We start from the raw sequence: 26,688 nt of genomic DNA on the forward strand, positions 1-26,688 counted from the left end.
AGGCAGAGCTTTCCCACAGAGACCAGCGCAGTGAAGGAGAAAGGTAAGTAGAATACTTTTTTACACCCTGCAGGTGGAGGCCAGTCACCTAAATAACAGTGCTAGAAATACACAGTTGAATTCCTAATGGTATAGTGTTCCTTTCAATTTTCTTTTCTTCATCCCCTCTTTCAAAGGACGTTGGTAGAGAAGCTGAGGAGGCAGAAACAGCACAATACTTTCTCCCAAACCCTCTGGTAGTATAACGCACTCATCAGAGGAGCTGGATTAATTGTACCAGTTACAAACAACTGCTTCCCATGAGTTTAGCAGCACCAATCTGAGCAGATTAGTGCTGCCCTATGATCAAAGGAATGCAATCCTAGTTCTATCCATAACTGGAGCCCTAAAAAATGTATGCAACATAAAAAATATGTAACAGTAAAGCATGTATTAGAGGAAAATAATGATATCTTGGGCTTCTGGAAACATTCCTTAACTACTTGACCTTTAGATTTTGAGTTTATTTTGATATCTTTAGAAATCCACAAGGTGTTTATTTTCGCATAATGCAAGCTTCACCGTTATGTTTGTGTATGAATATAACACATATACTTGTCCCATATTTAAAATTGTGTATATGCACGGTGTTTTACATTTGTATATTTATGGACTTTTAGATCTAACCATAATCGGTAACGGAAAGCACAGTGGGAGTGCAGGAAAAACACTGTTTTCCTCTAAACGGATTTATAATAACAACTCTAGAAAGAGATAAGAATTTAACCTCAAAGAAAACAAAACTAAACTGAAGTCACAGAGTATAGATAATATATTCATCACTTAGAAGCAGTCTTTGTCTTGCCAATAAATACACATGTCTCTTACCTATCCTGCAGAGACGCATAGCATCTAATAGCTGGGCTCCTGCAAGTTGAATTCGTACAGTAGGGACATCAATAGCCGCATTAATTGGATCTCCTGCTGCTCCTCTGCACGGTGGTGAAATTTTGCATTCTGTGCCATCTATTACCTGCCTTGGGACCATACAGTGTACAAAATGTGTCTGGGATCGTTTTAGCAAATTCATCAAAGCGTCCTGGGGCAAACAAGAGAAGTAAAAAAAAAATCAAATTCTGTATGATCATTTTATGATGTCATATTCCGCAGGCACCCCAAGCAAATCCTATTCTCACATTTCTTACTTTATACATTCTGCACTTTCTATGATTAGCACAAGCACAACTTTAAAGCAAATATAGAACTTTCATGTAAAAAGTGGGCAGAAAACTCAATATTAAAAATAGGTTCTGAATAAAAGCATTGAATAAAAGTAAAGGAAATAAAACTAGGCATGTTCTAAGGCAATGCAGTTCATTGATATCTTGCTACAAGCTGATAAAATTCTAGATCAAGAGCATGTCATCAGAAATGTAACCCCTTAAGGACTGAGCCAAATGTACACGTTGTGATCAAAACAAAATGTAAACAGAAACTTGAATTTGCGCTATACTTCTGACTTGGCTCTGAGTAAATAGTATTTTGTATGTATTTAAATTGTTTTTATTTTGGAATATAAATACATGTTAATTATACTTTACCATATAAACTGGTGGATCATCTATGCTGCTGAAAAGAAGGGTAGTGTCACCCTGAATAAGACACATTCATTTGCATACTCAGAGCCAAGTCATAGGCTCTTGATAAGGTGAAAAGCCAGCTATATTTTATTATTTTCTGGTTTTATTGAGGATTTCTACACTAGGGCTAGCTTCCCTGTCTCTCCCGCTTTTATCTCCATTTATTGAGGTCATCGCCTAATATGGACATATAGGGTGTGTATCACCTAAAGTACACAACAGTGGATGTGATTAGAGCCGGTCCTAAATAGACTTTAAAACACGTGCGTGCTTCCTAGTACAAATTATTATCGCCACTTGTCCTACTGTATTACACTATATTCTATTTGTATTATCCCCTCCAGTTATTTTCAAGTAATTTTTCATCCCCTAACTTTTAAGGGTAAGTGCCATAATTTTTGTTTGCGCTATGCACTTTTCATTATTATCACTTAAAAAGTGGAGGCACAGACCTCTTGTTCCTTTCCAGCATCGGATCAGTGAAGATCTTATTTATCACTAACTGTCCACTGAGCTGCACAATGTCCTATGGGTCACTGACCCCCAGGTAATTTACCCACAACCTCTATTGTCATTAGTTTAGGACCACAGTACTGGTACACCTAATGGACTGTCAGCATCTTTATTTTAAAGTGGCTTTGTCACCTCAAACTTACCTATGTCTTATAGTTTCCTTTTGTATTTTTCAGAATCTTTTCTTCTTTACATAATTCCTGATGTGTTTCTCTTTAAAACATAAGACAAAGTAAGGACTGCTTTGTCTGATGTATTTTTGCTACACTTGACCCTCTGACCAAAGAAGGAGTTTAAGTTAATTCCATTTCCTGTGTCAAAGGAAGTACTCACTCTTCTCCTTAACACAGTAAATGGAGCTCCTCCTTTAGTCAAATAAAGTCAAACATAGGAAAAATACATAAGACAAATGAGTCTCTACGTTGTCTTGTGTTTTGAAGAGAAATAGATCAGAAACAAAGAAAACAATACAGATTCTGAAAGAGGGAGAGCATGTCACGATACCGGGAACCAAACACGCTAACACACACACAGAAAAGGTGCAGTACCGGACCTTAGAGTGGCCGGGCTAAGCACACAAAGAATAATCAGGAGACAAGCCGAGTAAGGAGAACCAGAAGACAGAATAACGAGAAACAAGCCAAGGTCAAAGGGTAGGAGAAAGTCACAAAGTCAGATAAACAAGCCAGAGAGTACGTAACCAGAAACACAAGTTCAGTAGCAGTACTAGCAAGCAAAGACCACAACAGGGCAGAGAGGAACAGGAAAGGTAAGTATATAAAATCATTAGGTTAATTCTGATTGGATCATTGCCATTCAGAATTAACAATTACACGTGGGAGATATCTAGACCTCCCACTGTGATTGAGGCACAGTGCCTTTAACGCCGGGTCAGGTGGCTGACCCCGGCGTTTGGTAAAATGGGCGGTCTCCCAGCATGCAGCGTCATGCATGCTGCCACTGGGGGTCGTAGAGGAAGACGCGGGCGGCATCCGTGGCTGGGAGGATGCCGCCCGCCGAGCACATGCCAGGGAGGGGACCGCGGACGGCTGGAGGGTGAGTGCCGCGAGTGGACTGCAGCCTCCCCTCGCAGCCGCCCGCGGGATCCTGACAGAGCAGAGGTAAGTTTAAGGTGACAGAGATACAAATTCACTTAATGATATGAGATCTAAAAACAATGAAATCACAGATAAAACTAGCATTGCATACTGTATCTAAAAACTGAAGTTGATTGTGTGTAGAATAATCTAAAATAAAATAAAATGAAAAATAAGACATATTTCTTGGTCTTGTTGAGCAATAATCAGTGAATGAACTCTGCCTGTTGTTTGACAGATTGCATGGCAGCAGATTGGAAGACATAATGTATTAGGGTTCTCAAGAGGACACGATATTATTATACAGAACTTTATCATTTCGGTGGAGAGACAGGTTTTTGATACTTTTTTGTATTGAAGCTGCAAGTGTCAACAAATATTAATGTAAAAGGCAGGCATTTGTATGTGATTTCAGAGCACTGTCAATATATACTTTAGATAAACTTCAGTAAATAAAATTATCATGTACTATAAGAACTTAATCAGGGAAACTTTTTAAACCCACATATTTAGTGGTAGAAATCATTATTTATGAAAAAGGCCACATCGGTTTGCGTTAATCTTCTGCTAAGCTCTGGATGGACTTCTTAGTGTTGATCGACACTTTTTGTAAATATGAAAGTTGCTGATACAGCATGTCACCCTTAAGAACAAGAAAAAAGCTCACATACAAATATTCCCATGCAATTGCTTTATAAAACGGTTACAGTATTCATGGTAAACATTAGCAAATATACACATAAATAAAGATGTAAGAAGTATATTCAAAATATAACATGTACATAAAACAGTGTATCAAAGCAATTGTCTCCTTATAGGTAAAAAAAAAAAAATAACGCCATCTAACTAATGTTGTATTGCATCACTAAAGATTTGCACGTTCAATTAATACATGCTATAAAATTGCTAATAAAGATGATAAAGATACATTTTGTTAATTGGATTGTGTAAATTCATTATACTTTCTTGATATTCCTTCTGTGCACACTATATAAAGATTTATATATTTGAGAGTTTATGGACCATCATAAGCCTTGTTTTATTATTACTGACTATGTAAATCATAAAAAGCCTATACTTTGATTTGATATTGCTCATTTCTGAACTCCAATATTACAAACAATAGTGTAGCAAGTAACCCAAATATATCATTAACGTGTAACGTTTGATATTGATAATACAATTTATTTTACTGATAATAAAAAAATTAAAAAATGCGAAAATGATGTAATTTCCACAAAAGTATTTTTGACCAAACATATTACAGATTGGAAGTTCTAGCATAATCTTAGCACTTAAAAAAGATTATCCCTTCTACCTCTGGAATTTGAAAGGATCAAAAAAAGTCATGTAACCATATAATGACAGTTTAAAGATAAAACTAAAATTATATGTGTGAAGGTTACACACTCTTCAATGCTTTTACCTCAGTCATTCTCGCACATACTCAAACTGTCACACACTATCAATCAAAACAAATGACATTCATGAAAGTCCAAAGAATGGTTGATGGTCCCAGGACATCATCTTGAGATCTACTGACATATGTAATGAAGAAGAGTACTTACCACCTGAAGCTTGATTTGGGCACACACTGATTTTCTTCTTACAGCTGCAAAGCTGCTGGCAAAGGTTTTTCTCACGCAGCTAATTCTCTGCAAGGCTTGCTGCGATTTTCCCTCCATGCCAGCCAATGAACGACAAATAAGTGGAAACTTTGCTCGAGGTAAAAACAAGTCCTTTATGTAGTCCCTGGTGAGCAAAAAATAGATGTTTCATTCATATAAGTAATCATTGCAGGAAATATATAAAAGTGTCGCAGGGAGGAATGAAGTGCGACACTGGGACAAAACTCAAAAAATCTGCAAGAATCATGCTAAATTTTAGACTTTTTCCTACTCTTGCTTTTGTTTAATGAACTCTCATTGTCACTACACTGAGGCTAGATCTCTTGATATTAATCTGATCCGAATATGACAATAATTGACAAAAATGAGTTACAGATATGGGGGAAACCCAGACTGTAGCTCAAGGTGGATTGGAGAGGTAACTAAGGGCATAACCCTAAACAATTAATAAATGAAGACTAATGAGAGAAAAATCCTATCTAAAAAAAAAAAAGGAAGGATCCACTCGCACTGAAATTACCTCCAAGTAACTACGTTCAAAGGTAATGGCAACAATAAAAAATCAACTTTATCGAAATTCATAATAGAAAACCAAGATATATATATATTTATGAGGTTAAGCCAATCATGCACACACATGTCATCGATGAATGTCCCCTGAGAGGTCCCTCTTTCTTCCAAGGTTAAACCAGTCAACGGCACACACGTCATCAGACGGAACGCCCCTGGAGAGATTCACCAAACAGTGATCAGCTGTTACTCCAGGGGGCATGGGTGTCAAGATGATAGGTACAGCCCACTGCTGAAAATTCTAAGGAAAACGATCGGATTAAAACCAATAATGAACTGCTGTCACCGAGAGTGATGACTAGTGATGTCGCGAACATAAAATTTTCCGTTCGCAAATGGCGAACGCGAACTTCCGCAAATGTTCGCGAACAGGTGAACCGGGCGAACCGCCATAGACTTCAATGGGCAGGCGAATTTTAAAACCCACAGGGACTCTTTCTGGCCACAATAGTGATGGAAAAGTTGTTTCAAGGGGACTAACACCTGTACTGTGGCATGCCGGAGGGGGATCCATGGCAAAACTCCCATGGAAAATTACATAGTTGACGCAGAGTCTGGTTTTAATCCATAAAGGGCATAAATCACCTAACATTCCTAAATTGTTTGGAATAACGTGCTTTAAACATCAGGTATGATGTTGTATCGATCAGGTAGTGTAAGGGTTACGCCCGCTTCACAGTGACAGACCAAACTCCCCATTTAACGCACCGCAAACAGTCCATTTGCACAACCGCAAATGCCCCATTTGCACAAGGTTGGATACCAAGCTAGCCATGTCCCGTTCCTTGTCCTCACTGATGTCATTGAAGGTCTCTTCCTCCACCGAGCCACGTACAACACCAGGTGTCCCCGAAAGGTGACAACAAGCCCCTTGGGACGACTGCTGTGTTTTGTCTTCCACCTCCTCAAAGCCACCTTCCTCCTCTGACTCCTCTTCTTCAGACTCCTCTCTCTGCATTGCCTCTCTCTGCGTTATTATAAGGTGTGTTAAGTAGTACTATTCTTATCAGTTTAATCCCTGTTACGTTCCCTATCAGGGGACGTGTATATGGCATTGATTTTAGGAACCGGGAGATGGAAAAAGATGCTTGGTTGGTCCTCCTACTTCAAATTTGGGGCACTGCGCGTGTAATCTAATGTGCCACCAGATAGGAGTGGTGTGTTAAGTAGCCCCCCTCATCAGGCCTTTTTTAGTCGAATGTGTTGCCCACTGTCAATCCCTTCGGGATCCATCCCTCATTCATCTTAATAAAGGTGAGGTAATCTAGACTTTTTTGACCTAGGCGACTTCTCTTCTCAGTGACAATACCTCCTGCTGCACTGAAGGTCCATTCTGACAGGACACTTGAAGCAGGGCAGGCCAGAAGTTCTATCGCAAATTGGGATAGCTCAGGCCACAGGTCAAGCCTGCACACCCAGTAGTCAATGGGTTCATCGCTCCTCAGAGTGTCGATATCTGCAGTTAAGGCGAGGTAGTCTGCGACCTGTCGGTCGAGTCGTTCTCTGAGAGTGGACCCCAAAGGGCTGTGGCGATGCGTAGGACTTAAAAAGCTCCGCATGTCCTCCATCAACAATACGTCTCTAAAGCGTCCTGTCCTTGCCGGCGTGGTCGTGGGAGGAGGAGGATTACTTTCACCTCTTCCCCTGTTAGATTCCCATTGTGCTGTGACATCACGCTGTGTAAAACATACTTTTTAATTGATTTTGGAACTGCTGCATGCTTTCTGACTTGCGCTAATTCGGTAACATTTCAGGCACTTTCTGCTTATACCGGGGGTCTAGTAGCGTGGACACCCAGTACAGGTCGTTCTCCTTCAGCCTTTTTATACGAGGATCCCTCAACAGGCACGACAGCATGAAAGACCCTATTTGCACAAGGTTGGATGCCAAGCTACTCATGTCCCGTTCCTCGTCCTCAGTGATCTCACTGAAGGTATGTTCTTCCCCCCAGCCTCGTACAACACCACGGGTACCAGATAGGTGACAACGAGCACCCTGGGATGCCTGTTGTGGTTGGTCTTCCTCCTCCTCCTCAAAGCCACATTCCTCCTCTGACTCCTCTTCCTCAGAATCCTCTTCCAGCGTTGCCGCAGGTCCAGCAAGCGATGCAGAGAAGGCTGTTTCTGGTGGTGATGGTGACCACAACTCTTCCTCTTCCTCTTCACGCTCATCTACGGCCTGATCCAGCATTCTTCGCAGGGCACGCTCCAGCAAGAAAACAAATGGTATGATGTCGCTGATGGTGCCTTCGGTGCGACTGACTAGGTTTGTCACCTCCTCAAAAGGACGCATGAGCCTACAGGCATTGCGCATGAGCGTCCAGTAACATGGTAAAAAAATTCCCAGCTCCGCAGAGGCTGTCTTAGCACCCCGGTCATACAAATACTCGTTAACGTCTTTTTCTTGTTGGAGCAGGCGGTCGAACATTAGGAGTGTTGAATTCCAACGTGTCGGGCTGTCGCAAATCAAGAGCCTCACTGGCATGTTTTTCCGCCACTGGATATCTGAAAAGTGCGCCATGGCCGTGTAGGAAAACCTGAAATGGCCACACACCTTCCTGGCCTGCTTCAGGACCCCCTGTAAGCCTGGGTACTTATGCACAAACGTTGTACGATCAGATTACACACATGTGCCATGTACGGCACATGTGTCAACTTGCCCAAATTCAATGCCACCAACAAATTTCTTCCATTGTCACAAACCACTCTGCCGATCTCCAGTTGGTGCGGAGTCAGCCACTGATCCACCTGTGCATTCAGGGTGGACAGGAGTGCTGGTCCGGTGTGACTCTCTGCTTTCAGGCAAGTCAAACCCAAGACGGCGTGACACTGCCGTATCCGGGATGTGGAATAGTACCTGGGGAGTTGGGGGGTGCCGTTGATGTGGAGCAAGATGCAGCAGCAGAAGAGGACTCGGCCGAGGAGGTTATTGAAGAGGATGGAGTAGGAGGAGTAGAGGAGGTGGCAGCAGGCCTGCCTGCAAGTCGTGGCGGTGTCACCAACTCCTCTGCAGAGCCACGCATTCCATGCTTGGCAGCCATCAGCAGGTTTACCCAATGCTTTGCAGACCAGGTATCAGTGGTCAGATGGACCCTTGCCCCAAAACTGTGTGCCAGACATGCCATTACTTCCTTTTGCATAATCGAGTACAGGTTGGGGATTTCCTTTTGTGCAAAGAAATTTCGGCCGGGTACCTTCCACTGCGGTGTCCCAATAGCTACAAATTTTTGGAACGCCTCAGACTCCACCAGCTTGTATGGTAAAAGCTGGCGGGCTAAGAGTTCAGACAAGCCAGCTGTCAGCCGCTGGGCAAGGGGGTGACTTTGTGACATTGGCTTCTTACGCTCAAACATGTCCTTGACAGACACCTGACTGTGGGCAGATGAGCAGGAACTGCTCAAGGCGAGAGACGGAGTGGCGGATGGTTGAGAGGGGGCAAGGAGGACAGCAGTGGTTGATGTGGCTGAAGATGCTTGACCAGGAGGAGGATGGCGGCTTAGAGTAGGCGTGCTGCTTGTACTCATGTGTTGATCCCATAGGCGTTTGTGATGTGCAATCATGTGCCTTCGCAGAGCGGTTGTACCTAGGTGGATGTTGGACTTCCCACGACTCAGTTTCTTTTGGCACAGGTTGCAAATGGCATCGCTGTTGTCAGAGGCAGACACACACAAAAAATGCCACACTGCTGAGCTCTGCAATGACGGCATTCTGGTGGTGGCAACAGCATGCGTTGATTGGCGTGCTGTCTGGCTGACCCCGGGTGCCGATGCATGCTGTCTGACTGTGCCACTAGCTCCTTGCGACGACCTCCCCCTGCTTCCAACTCGTCTCCTCCTCCTCTCTGTCTCCCCATCTGAACTGTCCCCCTGTTCTTCTTCTCTTCTAGCGGGCACCCACGTGACATCCACGGACGCATCGTCATCATCAACCGCTTCACTTGTATCTGACAACTCAGCAAAGGAAGCAGCAGTGGGTACAACATCATCATCATCACACCGTACGTCCATGTGTGTAATGCTGCCTGACGGAGACATATCCCTGTTATCTACATCCTCTGGCAATAATGCTTGCGCATCACTCATTTCTACCAACTGATGTGTAAATAACTCCTCTGACATATCAAGTGAAGCGGCTGTGGTACTAGTGTTGGTGGTGGCGGCAGACGGGCGAGTGGTAACTTGAGAGGTGCCCCAAGCTAAGCTGGAGGAGGATGATGCATCAAGGTTCCGAGCGGAAGCTGTAGAAGATTGGGTTTCCTGTGTTAGCCAGTCAACTATGTCCTCAGAACTTTTCGAGTTCAGGGTACGTGGCCTCTGAACACTGGGCATTTTTCTAGGGCCAAAGGGAATCACAGCACCACGACCACGATGGCCCCTGTGGGGAGGCCTGCCTCTGCCTATCATTTTTTTTTTCGATTAGTGGTACTATGCGTGCAAGCTACTGTGACAAAAGATATGAGTGGCACTGTGCACTGGCAGAAGTTGGCAGAGTAGACGCTGTAGGCCTGACACACACGCTTGCAGACAACTAACACATTTTTTTTTTTTAAATGTACACTGCTGTTACACCAGATATGAGTTGCACTGGTGTGACACTGTGCCCTGGCAGGCCCTGAAACGCACACGCGTGAAGGAAACTGACTGCTATTATTTCACAGTCAAAAAAGTGTTGTTTTTTTTAAATGTACACTACTGTTACACCAGATATGATTTGCACTGGTGTGACACTGTGCCCTGGCAGGCCCTGAAACGCACACGTATGAAGTAAACTGACTGCTATTATATTACAGTCCAAAAAGTTTTGTTTTTTTTTAAATGCAAGCTATTGTGACACCAGATATGAGTGGTGGCACTGGGCAAGTGGGCACAGTATACGCTGTGAGCCTGACACACATGCTGGCAGTCAGGCAACTGCAATTAGATTACACAGGGAAAAAAAAAGCAGACTGATGTTCTAGCCCTAAAAAGAGCTTTTTGGGGTGCTGTCCTTACAGCAGAGATCAGATGAGTCCTTCATGACTGTAGTGGACACTGAATACACTAGCCTAGCTATCAATTTCCCTATTAAATCAGCAGCAGCACACTGTCCCTCCTCTCACTAAGAATGCAGCTTCAGAATGAATCTAAAATGGATGCTGTCCAGGAGGTGGAAGGGTCTGGGAGGGAGGGTCTGCTGTTGATTGGCTGGAATGTGTCTGCTGACTGTGAGGTACAGGGTCAAAGTTTACTCAATGATGACGAATAGGGGGCGGACCGAACATCGCATATGTTCGCCGTATGTGGCGAACGCGAACAAGCTATGTTCGCCAGGAACTATTCGCCAGCGAACCGTTCAGGACATCACTAGTGATGACTACTCCAACATTTAGGCGGGCAGATGTCAGGGTTATGGGTTCAGGATATTTATGTAGCTGGCAAAGTGGTCAACCAAACTAAGCCCACCTATAACATCACCCACTAGCCTAATCCAAGAAATAATTTTAAAAAGGAGTACTTCACAATATATATCTTGGTGGCCAGAGCTCAGTATATCCACCAACATATGTTAGAACATCTGCTGGTGTGTAAAGGGGAAAACACAGGGTAATAAGGCTAATATCACAATAATTGTCTAACATAAGATTAAATTAACTTTGCTCTGCAAAACTAAATTTAAAAAGTCACTAGCATTTCCTTCTAACCCTATACTGGACTTCACCTGACCAATATACAAATGCTGATGCTCTGATTATTCTGTCTGCCTACTATAGATGATCTATACATGAAGCTATACTTCTCTAACACTGTACAAGAGCCTTTAAGGTGATACAAATAACATCAAATAGTAGAGCAGACAGGGCATATATACAGGTTGAAATTACAGTTGCCTTGATCTACAAATATAGTGTTCATATTCAAATACTTAGCAATTTCCTTTTAAATATGTATGAGCTGAGTTTTTAAGTTTTTGTCTAACAATGATGCTATTATTCTTATACCTTGTCATACAAGTAAAAATATAATTTAAATATTTTTTCCCCCAGTTCGTCTATAATTCCTTTGTCAAAAAAGTTTTGTTGCCCCTATTCATAAAATAAAAACTTGACAGCAAAAAATATGTGTATATAAATCAGTACAGAATAACATTGTGTTTATTCATATCATGCAATGACAACATGATGAAAATAAATGACTCAAAGCAATTGTCAAACATGAAGAATAATGGAGTACAGTATGCGCTAATTTGGCAAATATATTGTGCTAGGCTTTTAAAATCCAAACCCTGCTTTAATCTCCTGATTTTATCTCCTATTGAAGGAATTAAAGACATTTCCAAAAAAATATAATATAAAGTCAAACAGTCTGGACTTATTTCATTGCAGGTTATATTGATTGAAAATGTAAAAAGCATAATGTTCTGATTATGTTTCAATTGAAATTGCATGTAGGCACTCTCCCGATAAAGCTATAAAAGTCAGCTGGCTCAAAGTGAGTTTTAATGAAGCTAATCATTTGAGGCTTGACAGGCTGAAGCACAAGATCATATTTCTCCTGCCGCCTCCAACACAATGCATCTCTGAGCATAACTCGTCCTATTCCTTTATTTACAGAGGCATATCACATTCAACATGTAATTATTTTAGACCTGTGTTTTTGAGTTCTAATGGGGATATACAGTTAGTGACAAGAAAGGAATATTATACAGATGTGCCCATCAAAATAATTAGGCTGGGCAATTATAATTCAAGTCAGTATAATTGGAGAGCAGTTATATTGATAAATGACTAAGAGATATCTTTCTGACAATGTATAAATCACAATGGAGACCTTACCTGGCACTTTCATTACAGTTTTAGGCCAATGTCCACAGCAAAGCTGATAGGGAACTTAGAAATATCCTACTTATAGCAGCACATTAAAAAGTAAGCACAAATGTTTAAGAAACAATTGCCAAAAATGAACAGAAATTAAGAAGATGGTGTTTATTGGATAGTGGCTAGGACTAATTTAGCTCACATCAGCCATTGTCTAATAAGTCCTTCCATAAGTGTATCAGATTGTTGTCACTCACAATGAAAAGTCGTATATGAAATATTAGATGAGTCTGCTCAGCATGAGAGTCATAACAACTCAAGACTAGTGTATCAGGTTTTCAAAGTTGGTGTCAGTGTGATTTAGCATTTCTCTCTCTAGACAGGTCAGGCCCTCTGACTTCATATGGAGTCTTGTTTTAGGTAATATGGTAATAATGGTTTTATCAATTGGATATTTTCAGAACAGCCATGTTATATATAAATGCAATTGTATTAACAGTTTGTTGGAAGCTGCAAGATACTATGTGAAAGCACAGCTTTAACTGGCTTATAGAACATTTTGTGAACTTCTTCTGATTGATTGGAGCCGTGTGATTGGAAGTACAGTTTGGGTTGTTAATTGATACTGAAGTATTGATAGTACCTGGGTACCAAACTGATAGCAGCCCTGAGCAAAACAGAAACAAAGTTCAAAACCTTGTTATGCTTGCTGGAATAGCATGACCTGGATTCAAATAAATGAATGCAGGAGACTAAACTTTACTGATATAAGAAACAGATTAGAAAGAGAGTAACATAAACTGTTACAGAGTATCATCTAGAATCAAAGATCCAGTGATAATGAAGTATTGTAGGAAACTGGGATAAATGAATACATTGTTGATTACAGGACAAGATACATTTGCAGCAGCTCCACCTTCCATTGGAATTTACCAAAAATAATATTTAAAATGTGCTTTATTTCTTTCTCTTTCTTTTCCTCTCTTTCTTTCTCTCTCTTTTTTTTTCTTTCTTTCTTTCTTTTTTCAAATAGATTCCGGACATCACATGCTCTCTGCAGCCATTTCTTTTGAATCAGTAACTGTCACTATGGGTTTTATAAATTGTGCTACAAAGGATAACAAACCCTAGCAAGATAGCCATGTCAGTTGCATCAGGCTTTTTATTATGTTCTGGCAAAGAAATATAAACTCTTGAGATGAAAATTATCTGATGATCTGTATATTCATTTATACTTACATTCGTGATTGATGCAAAACTTGAATGGCATTTTCAGCAGATAGGTTTAGTTTAGCTTTGTTGATCCAATTTGAAACATCGTATCGGACTGGGTCTTTACCCAGCTGGTGGTGGATCTCAAACTGAAGAGCTTGTTCACATTTACGGATGGGTCCATTACCTACAAAGCATATGAATCAGAATCAGAAGCTGTGATATGATTCATACAGGTTATTGGTACATGGAAAACTTACATTTATATAATTATTGAAGGAACACTAAACATGAAATATGCCACAGTTCTTTGAATACATATGTATAACTGTACAATAAGTTATTAGTGAAAAAAATGGAAATTATGTACAGAATATAAAGTGTGTTGAGTGCACTTAATGTGCAAAATTGGCTACATATCCCCTTTGGCAGTTAAAAATGAAACCTACAAACCTAAGAATGCTTTTAGATCAGTGATGTGTTCCTTCCTTATATTGGATTACTAAATATCATAAACATCTAATCAGAAGCAGAGTGTCTATGTAAATAAAAGTGTGCTGGATCTGCTATGCTTTTTTGAAGGAGGACATTACATCAGGCAAGCCAGGCAAATGCCTGTTGGGCTGCGATGGCCATAGGCCAAAGCTGACTGGGTGATTGAAGGATAATCTTGGCCAGCACATGTAAAGTAGGGATTTCTTGGGCCAGCTAAACCTAAAATCACACCAAATCACCTTTACACACACTACAGCCCATATACATATTCATGTACACTACAGCCACTATACATAGATATGAGTCTAGGTTGAAAAGGGACTAAATTTAATAAATTTTAACCTTGAAACACAGACGTATGCATGCACACTTTGCAGGCCCTATTCATATGCCATACCCGCCTGACACACATTATTTCTCACTAAAGCCCCTAGACACACACACATTTTACAGTCTCTAAACACACATACTCACTACAGTTCCTAACCACCCACTGTACACTACAATGTCCTTTGGTACCCCACTTATAAGCACACCAGAGATAATTCACCTGTAAATGCATTGCAAGCAGTGAAATTGCTTTTGCTCTGTAAAACAAGCACAATATATTTAACCTGAAAGGACATCACTTTGATGGTATGTGCATCATTGGTGATGCAATAACACACCACTTCTCTATTTCTGCCCCATCCTATTGAGATGCTCTGCCTTTACATATCGTGTGAAATTTATTATCCCAGTACCAGCCTTGGCAAGATATTACTAGGAGCCAGAGGCCACTTTTGTATTTAAAGGGACACTATAGGCACCTAGACCACTTCATTTTATTAAATCGGTCTGGGTGCAGTGTCTCATGCCCCTTAACCCTGCAGTGGTTAACTCTACCTTTAGTGGCTGTCTGCCAGACTTCCGGATGGTTACCTAACTGACGCTGGACGTCATCATGCTTTGCATGAGGACATCCAGCATTGCCCAAAACCCCATAGGAAAATATTATGCAATGCTTTCCAATGGGGGAAGTCCCAATGTGCGCACGAGGAGATGAGGCGGAGCCTGAAGGGACATCGGCGCTAGAATCAAGTAATTGATGAAGGGTTTTTTCGCCCCATTCAGCACCACGGGGAGCAACAATTTTGTTTCCCTAGCACTATAGTTTCCCTTTAAGCCTTGTTTGAATAATCCTATAGCATATTTCTTTTAGACAGTGCACTGTTTTCCAGTTTACTGTGCTATAAGAGAATGATGGTCTTGTATACATAGAGAGGAACTGTCACTTCTCTGGAATCGACACCATCAAATAAAACATTGGCAATCACCTATAATTTGTGTTAAAGTTTTTCCATGAAATGCTCCATTTTCTTTAAAATTCCACAACAAAGTTCAGTTAAAGCAAAGACATGGAAAACATTAAAAACAAAGAGGAGAAGCAGAAACATAGGATGGGAGTGCCCAGCTGCAGGATAAAGAGGTGTAGATTTCTACATCCAATTTCATTTTCACAACCTCAAACATTTATATTTGCTAAATATAAGTAAACATTTTAATAACATGTCCTGAGTAGTGACGGTTCCCCTTTTAAGTTATTGATATAAAATTAGAGAAGCAATATCATCATTTCACTCGGGTACACATTGCAAAATGCATATTTCAGGGCCAGACTGTTTAAAATGTGCTCTACAATGTCCATATATTATCTTAAAGAACTCTGGAGTATGTATTATTACTATTCCATTTTTTTTTTTAAACTAATGTTATGAAAGACCTGGTTACGATACGTGAAAAGAACATGCTTCACTTTGAGACAACTGTCTCATTCAAATGCTTTAGCTTTAACCCCTTAAGGACACATGACATGACATGTGTGACATGTCATGATTCCCTTTTATTCCAGAAGTTTGGTCCTTAAGGGGTTAAATGAGACAGTTGTCTAACTCTGCAGGCTGAAAAAGCAGGTACACATGGTTCTGTTTTTTTTAATGTTTACCTGCTTTTTTTCCCCCCAACCAATCAGTGTCTTGTCCCTAAAATGCTGGAAATGTGCATTGGGCACTCCTGACAGACTAACATGTGCACTTATATGATCTTTTCACCTTGCCACATCCAAACTGGGAGAAAAGACAGAGTCTGATCAGTGTGTGATTCATGCAAAGCCGGCTCCAGTCTTTCTCTTTTTTTGCTGATACACAATGACGTCTTATTTAAGTCATTAGTGGGCTGGTCTGAAACTGAGATGGATTGGTGGGGAATGGGGGGCTTGAGAAACCACCCTATCTGAAAGGTGTTCCCAACAATGCAACATGACCAAGTTTGTAATATGTTTATAAATGTTGACTACATACATTTAAAGGTTTTACTTACTTTATTTTGGTTTGTATAGAGTTCGTATAGTGTTTGCTTGCCAATTTAAAAACAACTGGCAAGTGACAATCCAAAAGATGTCACTTTGATGGAACACTATGGGCATTAATGCAAATTAAGTGCAATAATTGGATTTTGGCATCAAACGCATGCGGTACTTTTTCACATTTCACATTCAATTCTCATATGAAAACATGTTTGCTGCTTTTTGCAGCATAATTAAACTCCCTTAGCCATGTCTCCCCTTTCACAGAGCATCTTCCTCATAATGAAAATGATTGCTTATATATTTATTGAAATGTTAAAATCCAAGAGAGTTCAAGGAAGTCGATTGCTGGAAATCACCCTGGTACGATAATAAAACCTAACACTGAAAATGTTTATTTTTCTATTCACACTTCAGAATTCAATATTTTATTTAACAGCTCAAATAAACCCCCGTTTAACTCACTTTGCATATCATCTCCTTTTATTTCAAAGTACGAGCACAATCGATCAAGAATAGTTTTATCGGTAGAACGTTGGATGAGTACTTCTTCATCGAGAATCCAAAGGAGACCTTTTTTCTCTTCCATTTGATTGTTGGCTTGTATGTTTAACTGAAAAAAGTCAATGCTTGTCAGTGTAAATATTTGTGATTGCTGCCAAAGCCCCAAAGATGTTACTTAGCCAATAATGAAAGAAACAGTAAGATGGGGAAACAAATCAACACATCTATTAAAGCACACAACGATCAATATGCCTTCACTGTTTTAGTTTACTAACTTATTTGTGTACAGTCAAAAATACATAAGACATTGGGTCATGCAGTATTGCTAGGAATGGATGCATTTTATGTCCCATGACATAGTTTAAGCCATATTATGGTTGATACAGACAAACTGCCATTAGAACTTCACAATTTACAGGATAGTTCACTAACAAGTATTGTTTACTAAAGTGAGAATTCAAAGTGAATTTCAGATGTATGGCTTAAAGCTTACTTTGTAAAATTCTATATTACAGCTATACTTTGATCTTGGCTACTCTGGCCTTAAAGGGAATTTATACGCACTAAAACAACTTTGGCTTAATGAAACAGTTTACGTGAATAGACTATGTCCCTGCAGTACAACTGCTCAATTCCCTGTCATTTAGGAGTTACATCCTTTCCTGAATACATGTATTTACTTTTCAACTCTTTGGTTTGGCTTTCTCTGCTTTTAGTTAGGGGTATAACTTGTATGTGAGGTGCATATTGCATACATATGTGTGTTGTAGTTGATATAGTATGCTGTATGAAATTGCTCAATATATGTTTTATTTAGTGGATGAAACTCTCTTGTGACATATATCCTTGTTGGGTGGTAACAAATCGAGATATTACATAGAAACATAGTATGTGACATCAGAAAAGAACCATTCGGCCCATCTAGTCTGCCCGATTTTCTAAATACTCTCATTAGTCCATGGCCTTATCTTAAGTCTAGGATAGCCTTATGCCTATCCTATGCATGCTTAACCCCTTAAGTACACATAACATGTGTGACATGTCATGATTCCCTTTTATTCCAGATGTTTGGTCCTTAAGGGGTTAAACTCCCTCTCTGTGTTAACCTCTACAACTTCAGCTGGAGTCGATTACATTCATCCACTACCCTCTCAGTAAAGTAATACTTCCTGAAATTATTTTTAAACCTTTGCCCCTATAATTTAAGAGTAAGTCCTCTTGTGGTAGTTTTTCTTCTTTAAAATATAGTCTCCTCCTTTACTGTGTTGATTCCCTTTATGTATTTAAATGTTTGTATCATATCCCCCCTGTCCCGTCTTTCCTCCAAGCTATACATATTAAGATCTTTTAACCTTTCCTGGTAAGATTTATCCTGCAATCCATGAACCAGTTTAGTAGCCCTTCTCTGAACTCTCTCTAAAGTATCAATATCCTTCTGAAGATACGATCTCCAGTACTGCGTACAATACTCCAAGTGAGGTCTCATCAGTTTCTGTACAATGGCATGAGCACTTCTCTCTTTCTATTGCTCGTACCTCTCCTTATATAACCAAGCATTCTGCTAGCATTTCCTGCTGCTCTATTACGTACATTGTTTGCCTACCTTTAAGTCATCTGAAATAATTACTCCTAAACCCCTTTTCTCAGATCTTGAGGTTAGTAGGGTATCAAATATTCTGTACTCTGCCCTTGGGTTTTTACGTCCAAGATGCATTATCTTGCACTTATCCACTTTAAATGTCAGTTGCCACAGCTCTGACCATTTTCTAGTTTACCTAAATCATTTGCCATTTGGCTTATCCCTCCTGGAACATCAGTTGCCACAGCTCTGACCATTTTCTAGTTTACCTAAATCATTTGCCATTTGGCTTATCCCTCCTGGAACATCAACCCTGTTGCAAATTTTAGTATAATCAACAAAAAGACATACCTTAACATAAAGTACCATAATAAAAATATTAAAGAGAATGGGTCTAAGTACAGATCTATGAGGTACCCCACTGGTAACAATACCGTGCTTTGAATATACTCAATTGACTACAACCCTCTGTAGCCTGTCATTTGGCCACTCCCTAACCCACATTGATAAGTGCATATAAATATTATCACAATCAAAGAAGGAATGAATCGTCCAAGCAGTGCATTTAAATAATCAGTAAAGGTGGCTTCCAGGCTAGTTTCTGTGGGAAGGTCATACATATGATGACATAGGCCACGTGCTTTAGGAATAAAACATGGGCTGTGGGCTTCATAAAAGGACAGCAAAGGTTAACTCCCAGTACCAGAATTGTTAAAGGAATATCAAATGGCATCACAACAGACTGGATGAGGAGGTGTAACTGAGTGAGATAACACAAAGCGCAATATTTGCATTATGGGAAAAAAAAAACTATCTATAATATTTTCAATGCTTGCAATTTTAAACTACATTAGCATATACAATATTATAATATGCACATTTAACATTAAAGATTAAACCACAATTAAAAAAAAATCTGACATAGACATAAAGTTCCATTTGCATCATATTATGAGAATGATATTCAGCACACTAATGTAATACCTGCTTGGCCACAATTTTCTCTCCACTGAGGCTAACTATATTATTACATAATAGATCATTTTTTGCAATATACTGTATATTCACTATATGCATTCACCCAATAACTAATCACACTATACTAAAACTCTCTAGTTAACCGCAGAGACTTTCAAGCTATTTTTTGTATTTATGTGCCCCAGATAATCTGTCAAGCAAAGTCATAAATAAGGGCACATTACATAATGATTTCAGCCGCTGCTTCCTGGCACCACTTAAATCTTTTTTTTTTTTCACGTTGCCTTTTATAAAGTTTAGAAGACATACTGCTTGCTTTATGGCTCAAGACACATTTGCTTAATGTTATTCTGCATAATGTCTTTGTCTCATGAGATTCATTACTTAAATAAAGTAGCTATTTATTAACTGCATGATTTGAAAACTTTTTTTTTTCTTCATGTTGTAAATGATAAATGGTACCTACATGTAACTGTCCACTTGTGTCTGAATATGAGATACATGGCTCATCAAAGAGAGATATTTTTTTTCTCGATTACAATGGCTGCTGCTAACACATTTCATGTAATATATGCTATCATTCATTTTCATACCTAGTTGAACATAATACTTTTGAAAATGTAATTGCTTCGTTTCAGAAAGCCATGGAAATTATTTTTCTTACATACATTATTCACGTCCTGCTTTTCCATATATTGGTTCTCTTAAGCCAAGTAAACATTTCCATTTATAATAGCATGTGTTTCAAAATGAGATTTTACATAGGACAAATATGGACTTTACTAATAGGTGTCCTCTAAATGTCTCAAGGTCCTAAAACAGACTATTTAAGAACTAAATGTCCTTTTATATATATATATATATATATATATATATATATATATATCTCATACTGCATGTAACGATGACCGGTGGAACATAAAATAATCATACCATGTTTTAAATCACAATCATGTTGAAGAAAGAGATAATATATAGACAAGTCAGCTACAATATAACCTGTCCATGGCTTGACTGTCATACATAAACAAAGGGGGAGTCATATATAATGTAGTGCACTTAGTAGATTAATATAGAAAGTATTGTCAGAAATAGGAAGCAATATGCTTATAGCAACTTGGGTTTTAAAGTCTCTGGGTATTTCTCTGACATTTTTGAATTGCCATTTTAGACACATGTATCTATTTAATATTTTTTGACGTAGCAGATTTTAAATTACATTTCCAGGTATGATTTCAGAATTCTGATCATATCTCAAGACTAGGGAGAGTGATGATGGGATCAAGATGCTCAAGAAAAGAAAAAAATATTGGATCTTCACCCTGAATACCCGTTGCCCCAACTATTTGTGACACCTCGTACGTGTTCCTTTAATTATACTTTGTATCGTCTAATGTTTCTCTGCATTCGAATTGAATTGTTCCCTTCTGTTCGGTTACCGAACCTTGTTCGCAAATCATGTTAAGGCTTGATTGGAAGATTGCTGCTTTTACCAAGTACGACTGGTTGCGTCCATTATATTGGGGAAACTCTACACAAAGGGAATACTTTCACTATATTCAGCACATCTGGAATTAAGACTAGTGGAGGATTGAAGGAATAACAGCAATAGACTCATGAACCCGTGACACTTGTTATACCTTTTAATACTATTAATACTTTTAATAATTTTCTATTCATTTTCATTAGCATCTAGGCATCTTTGCATCTCTCGTGGCAGAAATGCAAAGTTTGGTTGTCTGGCAGTACATTGGCTTTTTTAAACTATTACATAACAAAGCTACCTTTCTTAGTATTTTACCAAACTATGCAGTAGCACCTCCTTTAATTTATTCTACCTTGCTCAGTCTTCCATTTCCTGTTTCAGACACTAGATATCTCCATGTTGTTATTATATCTATTGCAATCATATTATGTTTTTGATCCTGAATCCTGATTTATGTTCTGGTTCTATCTGAATTTCATACTAGATTCTGTTTCTCCTGTTGCTCTGTGTTACTAATGCTTTAAATGTCTCTTGATACCTGAATACCTGATACCTGATACCTTAACAGGTCTTTTTTATTATGCTTGTGCCTTTGCTTCTTGAAAACTGTCCAAACAGATTCTTCATTGCAGCCTTGCAGATCTTGGACCGTAGCATGTGTGATGACTACTTGCATCCTGGGGTACACTCATCTCAATTCCTTATCAATGTTTAAAATCATCAACTCTAAGAGTTGGCGACTGACCAATCAGTTTTAATAATGTAATATTGTTTTATGGTAGGTCAAAATATCCTCTGAAGTGAGCAATGGCATAGATTCAATAAATATTGTCTTTGTGCATAATATGAAAATGTTACGACATTTAAATATATATATTGTTGAACTCCACAATGATAGCTCCAACCCAAAATGTTGAGGAAATTATTGAAAAGATTGCCCAAAGGAAAGAAATCTTAATATGTAATTGTTCCTAAATCAAATATTCATATGGCACGGGCACTAAACTGTAGAAATGCTCATTAAAAACACCAGCTGATGTAGTTCGAGATCATTGCCTGCTTGGTTAATGAAGAAGAGTGCAAACCCTTGCAAGATTTCTCAATAATAATTTGCGCAGATATTCCTGATATGTTTAGTTACGAGGGAACATGTGCTGTATTAAATAAAGAACAAAAAAATCTGGATCTGTTAAATATAAGCAACAAAGTGTGACCCATATGCAAAATATTCTGTATACAATCCTTCAAGGGTTACTATATGTTTTCTAAAACTCCCAACTCTTTAAGACAGTTTTTGTCTTAAAGGGAAATCTCACTGTGTAAATACAATAAATAAATAAATAAATAAATAAAAACACTGTTCAGTAAATATAGCCCCAATGAAAGCATGCATGCATCAAATTATGCATTTTTTTATTGAGATTTATCTAAAACATCTTGCAAAAAAAGAATTGTGTTCTATCTTCAGCCTTTGCAAGCCCAGACTCTAAGTAATTGGCTGCCTTTTTAGTTTACCTCCACTGAGCAAGGATGGAATAACAAGGTTAATTTATAAAAGTGTCAATTTCTATTGAAACCTGTACTTTTTGTAAGGGCACACTCTTCACATATAAAGCAAGATAAAGTGTGCATAGGTCTCCCCCGCCAGCTGACGTCAGTGGGGGAGGAGCGTGGGCAGAGCTGAGTGAGCGTCAAGAGACATTTGCATGGACCTAGGTAAGTGACATAAGGGGTTATTAACAACTTTTGCGCCACAGGAATGGAGGGGGGGGAGGGGTGCTGGCTTGACAGAGGAGGAAGTTATAGTGCCAGGAAATAGAATTTGTTTTCCTGGCACTATAGTTCTCCTTTAAATTTAATCTGGGTATAAATTATAGCTTTATGATAAATGAAGATATGAACTCTTCAAAATGGTCATTATTTAGATATTGAAGACAATCATTTATTCATATAAAGACACAGCATAACGTTTGTAAATTAATGTCTATAGTAACATGTTTGCTTTATTTATCCATTTTACAGTGCTGTGGAATACATTGGGTATATTTGTGGAATATTTTTGAGTATTTAAATTAAAAAAATAATAATAAGTGGCTACAGAGCCATTGAAATTGACATAATAATGATATATATTGCATTCTACAAAACTATGACTAAAAAAATATTATGTATTACGAATTCATCTCTCTATGTATGCTATTTAAAAAAAAGCAGATGGCAAGCCCCAAAGTATGTTAGTCTCACTAACAGCTCTCGAAAGACAAGAAAGTCTTATTTTACAGCCTATACATCTCAATTACCTGTCAGATGTGTCATTTATATCACATCTGCTCTGGTCAGGATTTCCTCAAGCAAACTGTGTATGTGTATTTAAGCCAAATATATTCTAATGTAATCTAAATATAGATCTCCAAAGGGAAATGTGGTGATAATCACATCAATCAAAGATATTCAGAAAATATGCTTGGCCAATACATGGGCACAGTTAGTAAATCATTCTGAACATGAGACAGAAAATATATCCCCAACTCCAAACACTGATCAGCTTTAGAAATATGTAAATAAACCTAAACATAATAAAAACGGATACATCTTTTAAAACCTACACAAATGATAACCCTTATCACAGAATGATAATCTGTCAGTGATGCTGAAAAGACAGAATAAAACAATAAGTCCCACTGTGCTTGGCACTCGAGGGATATTTCCTAGCTAGGTCTGACACAGCAGATAGAAATGTGACAATCATGCCTTTCTTGGGTAGCAATGATTTTACTCAGCAAACTGTCAAGGCTAGTCTAACCCTAGCGAGCAAGCCTAGTTAGAGACAGGACAGAAGTGAGTATCTGTCTTTAAAGTGGCTGGGCTCTAAAGCACAGATAGACAGAAAGCAGTAACCAAAAACAGGACAAGGACAAAACAAGTACAGAAATACACAAATATGAAGGACAAGCTTAGATCAAGATTACAGAAGTCAGCAATAGCTAGAGTCAGGATCCAAGCAAATCAAATACACAAGGAATGCAACAGGTAAATAAACCAGTGTGAACCCCAATGTTATTTACGGTATAGTGAGTTGCTATTAGTTACATCATGTTTGCGATACCAGAATGTGTGTGGCTAGGGTGTATAAGATTCAACCTATGTGGAGCAGTCAGCATCATAATTGACACCGGCATGGCGCACAGTATCAGTATGGAAGCTGAAATGACGCAAGATGTAAAATTGGTAGCAGGAATGATGAGAAGCATCAGAAATCATATATTGCCACCAAAATAGAAAAAGCTCATGAATTAAATCTTAAAACCCTTCCTGCTATAAAAAAAAAAAAATAGTAGGGTAATAAAATGAGGAACCCCTTCCAGTTTGGTGGTCTTCCCAAATAAACCTTTATTTCACCTTTGTCAGAAAATACATCAACATTTAAGTATATAGTTAAATTCCAGGTTATGTGATGCTTTGTTTTTTATCTTTGTGTTTCTTTTAGAGTCGTATGAGTCTGATATGGTTACGCAATTATGCTGCCTTATGGATTATGCATTTTGCAGGTTATGTCAATAGGTGAGATTTTTTAAATTCAATAAAAAATGATATTAAAAAACAGTTAAACCTGCACCACTCCATACTCAGATGAGCTTCTTAACCCTGCGGTCCATAGATTCTAGTTCTAATCTGGCATTTGTCTGACTTATGTCAGTTACCAATAAACTCTATTTTATATCTGTTTGTAGGCTATTTCTTTTGCCTCCTGAGAGGTTTTTCATTGCAAGCCTAACCGCTCTAAAGCTGCTCACTGTTCTCTTATCACGTCTAGCTCTATTAGTCTTTATCTGCCACTACACATAGTTTACCACGGCCTCCTCCTTAGCTTCCCCCAAAACCTGGCAAGAATCTACAGGACAAAACGTAGATGAGCAAGCATCATTTTAAGCTCATTTTGTTGTTGACAATATTATTGCATATTATAATCCCATCAAACATGAAATCCATCAGATATTATTTAAAAATTCCAGCAGCATCCCTGCTCTTGACAATTATCAGTGACCACTAGCAGTCCTGCAGGGGTACTTATCTCCACAGGAAGGCATTTGGAATTAATGCAACTTTCCCCAATCAATGATGCCCATTAGCAGGTGTAAACATGCATAAAAATGGCTTTCAGACATTTTTACTTTCCAAAAACCATAAGGGAGAGAGAAATGAATGACCTATCCTAGGCTATGTCTTGCTCCAGCTTAATGGCCTTTACAATGAGTCAGCTTTACTCCAAAAAGATTCTTTCACATCATGACTAACGACATTCTAAACTTTTTAAAGCATGAAAAGCCTGACAACTCTTAAATTCTCCCTATGCACTATTCCTAGCACTAACTTTACGCTTTTGGTGCGGCAACGAAGAATGATAAAGCACAGCTCAAAGCACCAGCTCTTCAATGAAACACACAACATACTCTAAAACAAATATTACCCTATTTTCTGGACAAACTTACAATGTAGTTTTTGGTTCAAAATAAAAGCCCACAGTCCAGCCACTCACTGACTTGTTATAAATCACATGTGGGATTTCGTTTTCCACATTATATCAGAGAATTATAGAGCTTGGTTGTCCTCCATAGTCTAGCAGACCAAAGCGATGTTTTCTGAATATCCCTATGACATTGACCATCAAGGAGTTACAATTCCTGGTGTACAGAGCAGAATTCCTAGGAAATCAAGGGGGCTAGCCAAAAAAACCCTAATATGAGGGAAAAGGAGAAACATTGCTGTTTTCTGCTCTTTCATACAAATACTGAGGATTCCTTAATGTGTTTTTTCTTGGGGTAATCAATTTGCCCATTTGTTATTTTCTAACCACTCCACACATATCTTGCTCACATTATCCCTATTGTAGGACTGCTATAGATAACCTATTTAGGGAGAGGAGGGGAGAGCCTCAGACTCTCATTAGAGATTTTGCATTCTATACTTGCTCTCCTTGATCTTGATCTTGCACAGGGTTGTGACACTGTACTTGCTCTGAACAGCAAGACAAATGTTTGCAAAATCCTGTTGAATTAGGTTTTCTCTTGTTTTCCTTAGTAAACACTCCTCATGGAGACTTTTAGACAATAAATTATTTCTTCGGAGATGCCAGCAAACCCATTATGCCTCTGTGTCTCACATTCTTTATTTTGTTCTAAGACTATGTGACTCCCTTCTCACCCTTTCTCTCTTGCTATCCTTTAATAAACATATTTTTCACAAATGTAAGCAATCACATTGAGATAGGCTATAAGGCCAATGTCTCCCTTTGCTTCTCACTCACAGTGTCAAGTATATTCACCTAATAAAGGCAGGCTTGTAATAACACATTACAAATGGCTGAGGGTACATGTGTTTTAAAAAGAAAACCATGTTTCCAAAGCAAGAATCGGTTCTTTTTCAGAGAACAAGTTCAGAGTTGGTTAAGAGTTCACAAACTCTGCCAAAAGGAACAGAGATACCATATCCGTCAGGTCTAGACTTCATTTTACTGTCTCCTCCATGCACATTGATACTAATGGTAGGGTTATCATAGTTTGAAGGTTTCTCATAGTTAACGCTCTTAATGGAAAGTAAATGACACTAATGAATGTGTAAGCCCAACCACTCATGGTACACATGATATGGGTAGGGTTCCTATCTACATTACCGACACATGTGGTGGACATGCACTTTTTTTGGTCACATTGGATGTTGATCTTTAGGCGGCTATTCATTGCTATTTGATAAAACGGAAACATTCTCTTACTTTTAATATGGAAAAGTTTAAGGTTATGCTCCACAATCTCTTTTCAAAAAGTCTGCATTCCAACATTAGAAGTAGATCCTTGTGAGTGAGGATGCCTGTGG

At 38.8% G+C, this 26,688-nt stretch overlaps 1 protein-coding gene across 3 annotated transcripts in view; it reads right to left on the bottom strand.

The window, feature by feature from the left end:
• The window catches only part of MYO18B (myosin XVIIIB), a 560,248-nt gene that overhangs the window by 346,456 nt on the left and 187,104 nt on the right, over positions 1–26,688 (bottom strand). For all 3 annotated transcript variants that reach the window (XM_063454642.1, XM_063454641.1, XM_063454640.1), the window contains exons 18-21: positions 16,736–16,883; positions 13,459–13,618; positions 4,798–4,981; positions 868–1,078 (exon numbers count right to left, since the gene is read on the bottom strand). In XM_063454642.1, the coding sequence (XP_063310712.1) occupies positions 868–1,078; positions 4,798–4,981; positions 13,459–13,618; positions 16,736–16,883 (703 nt within the window). The remainder of the gene's footprint in view (positions 1–867; positions 1,079–4,797; positions 4,982–13,458; positions 13,619–16,735; positions 16,884–26,688) is intronic.

This window comes from Pelobates fuscus, chromosome 5 (genome assembly GCF_036172605.1).
Source record: "Pelobates fuscus isolate aPelFus1 chromosome 5, aPelFus1.pri, whole genome shotgun sequence".
Classification (NCBI taxonomy): Eukaryota; Metazoa; Chordata; class Amphibia; order Anura; family Pelobatidae; genus Pelobates; species Pelobates fuscus.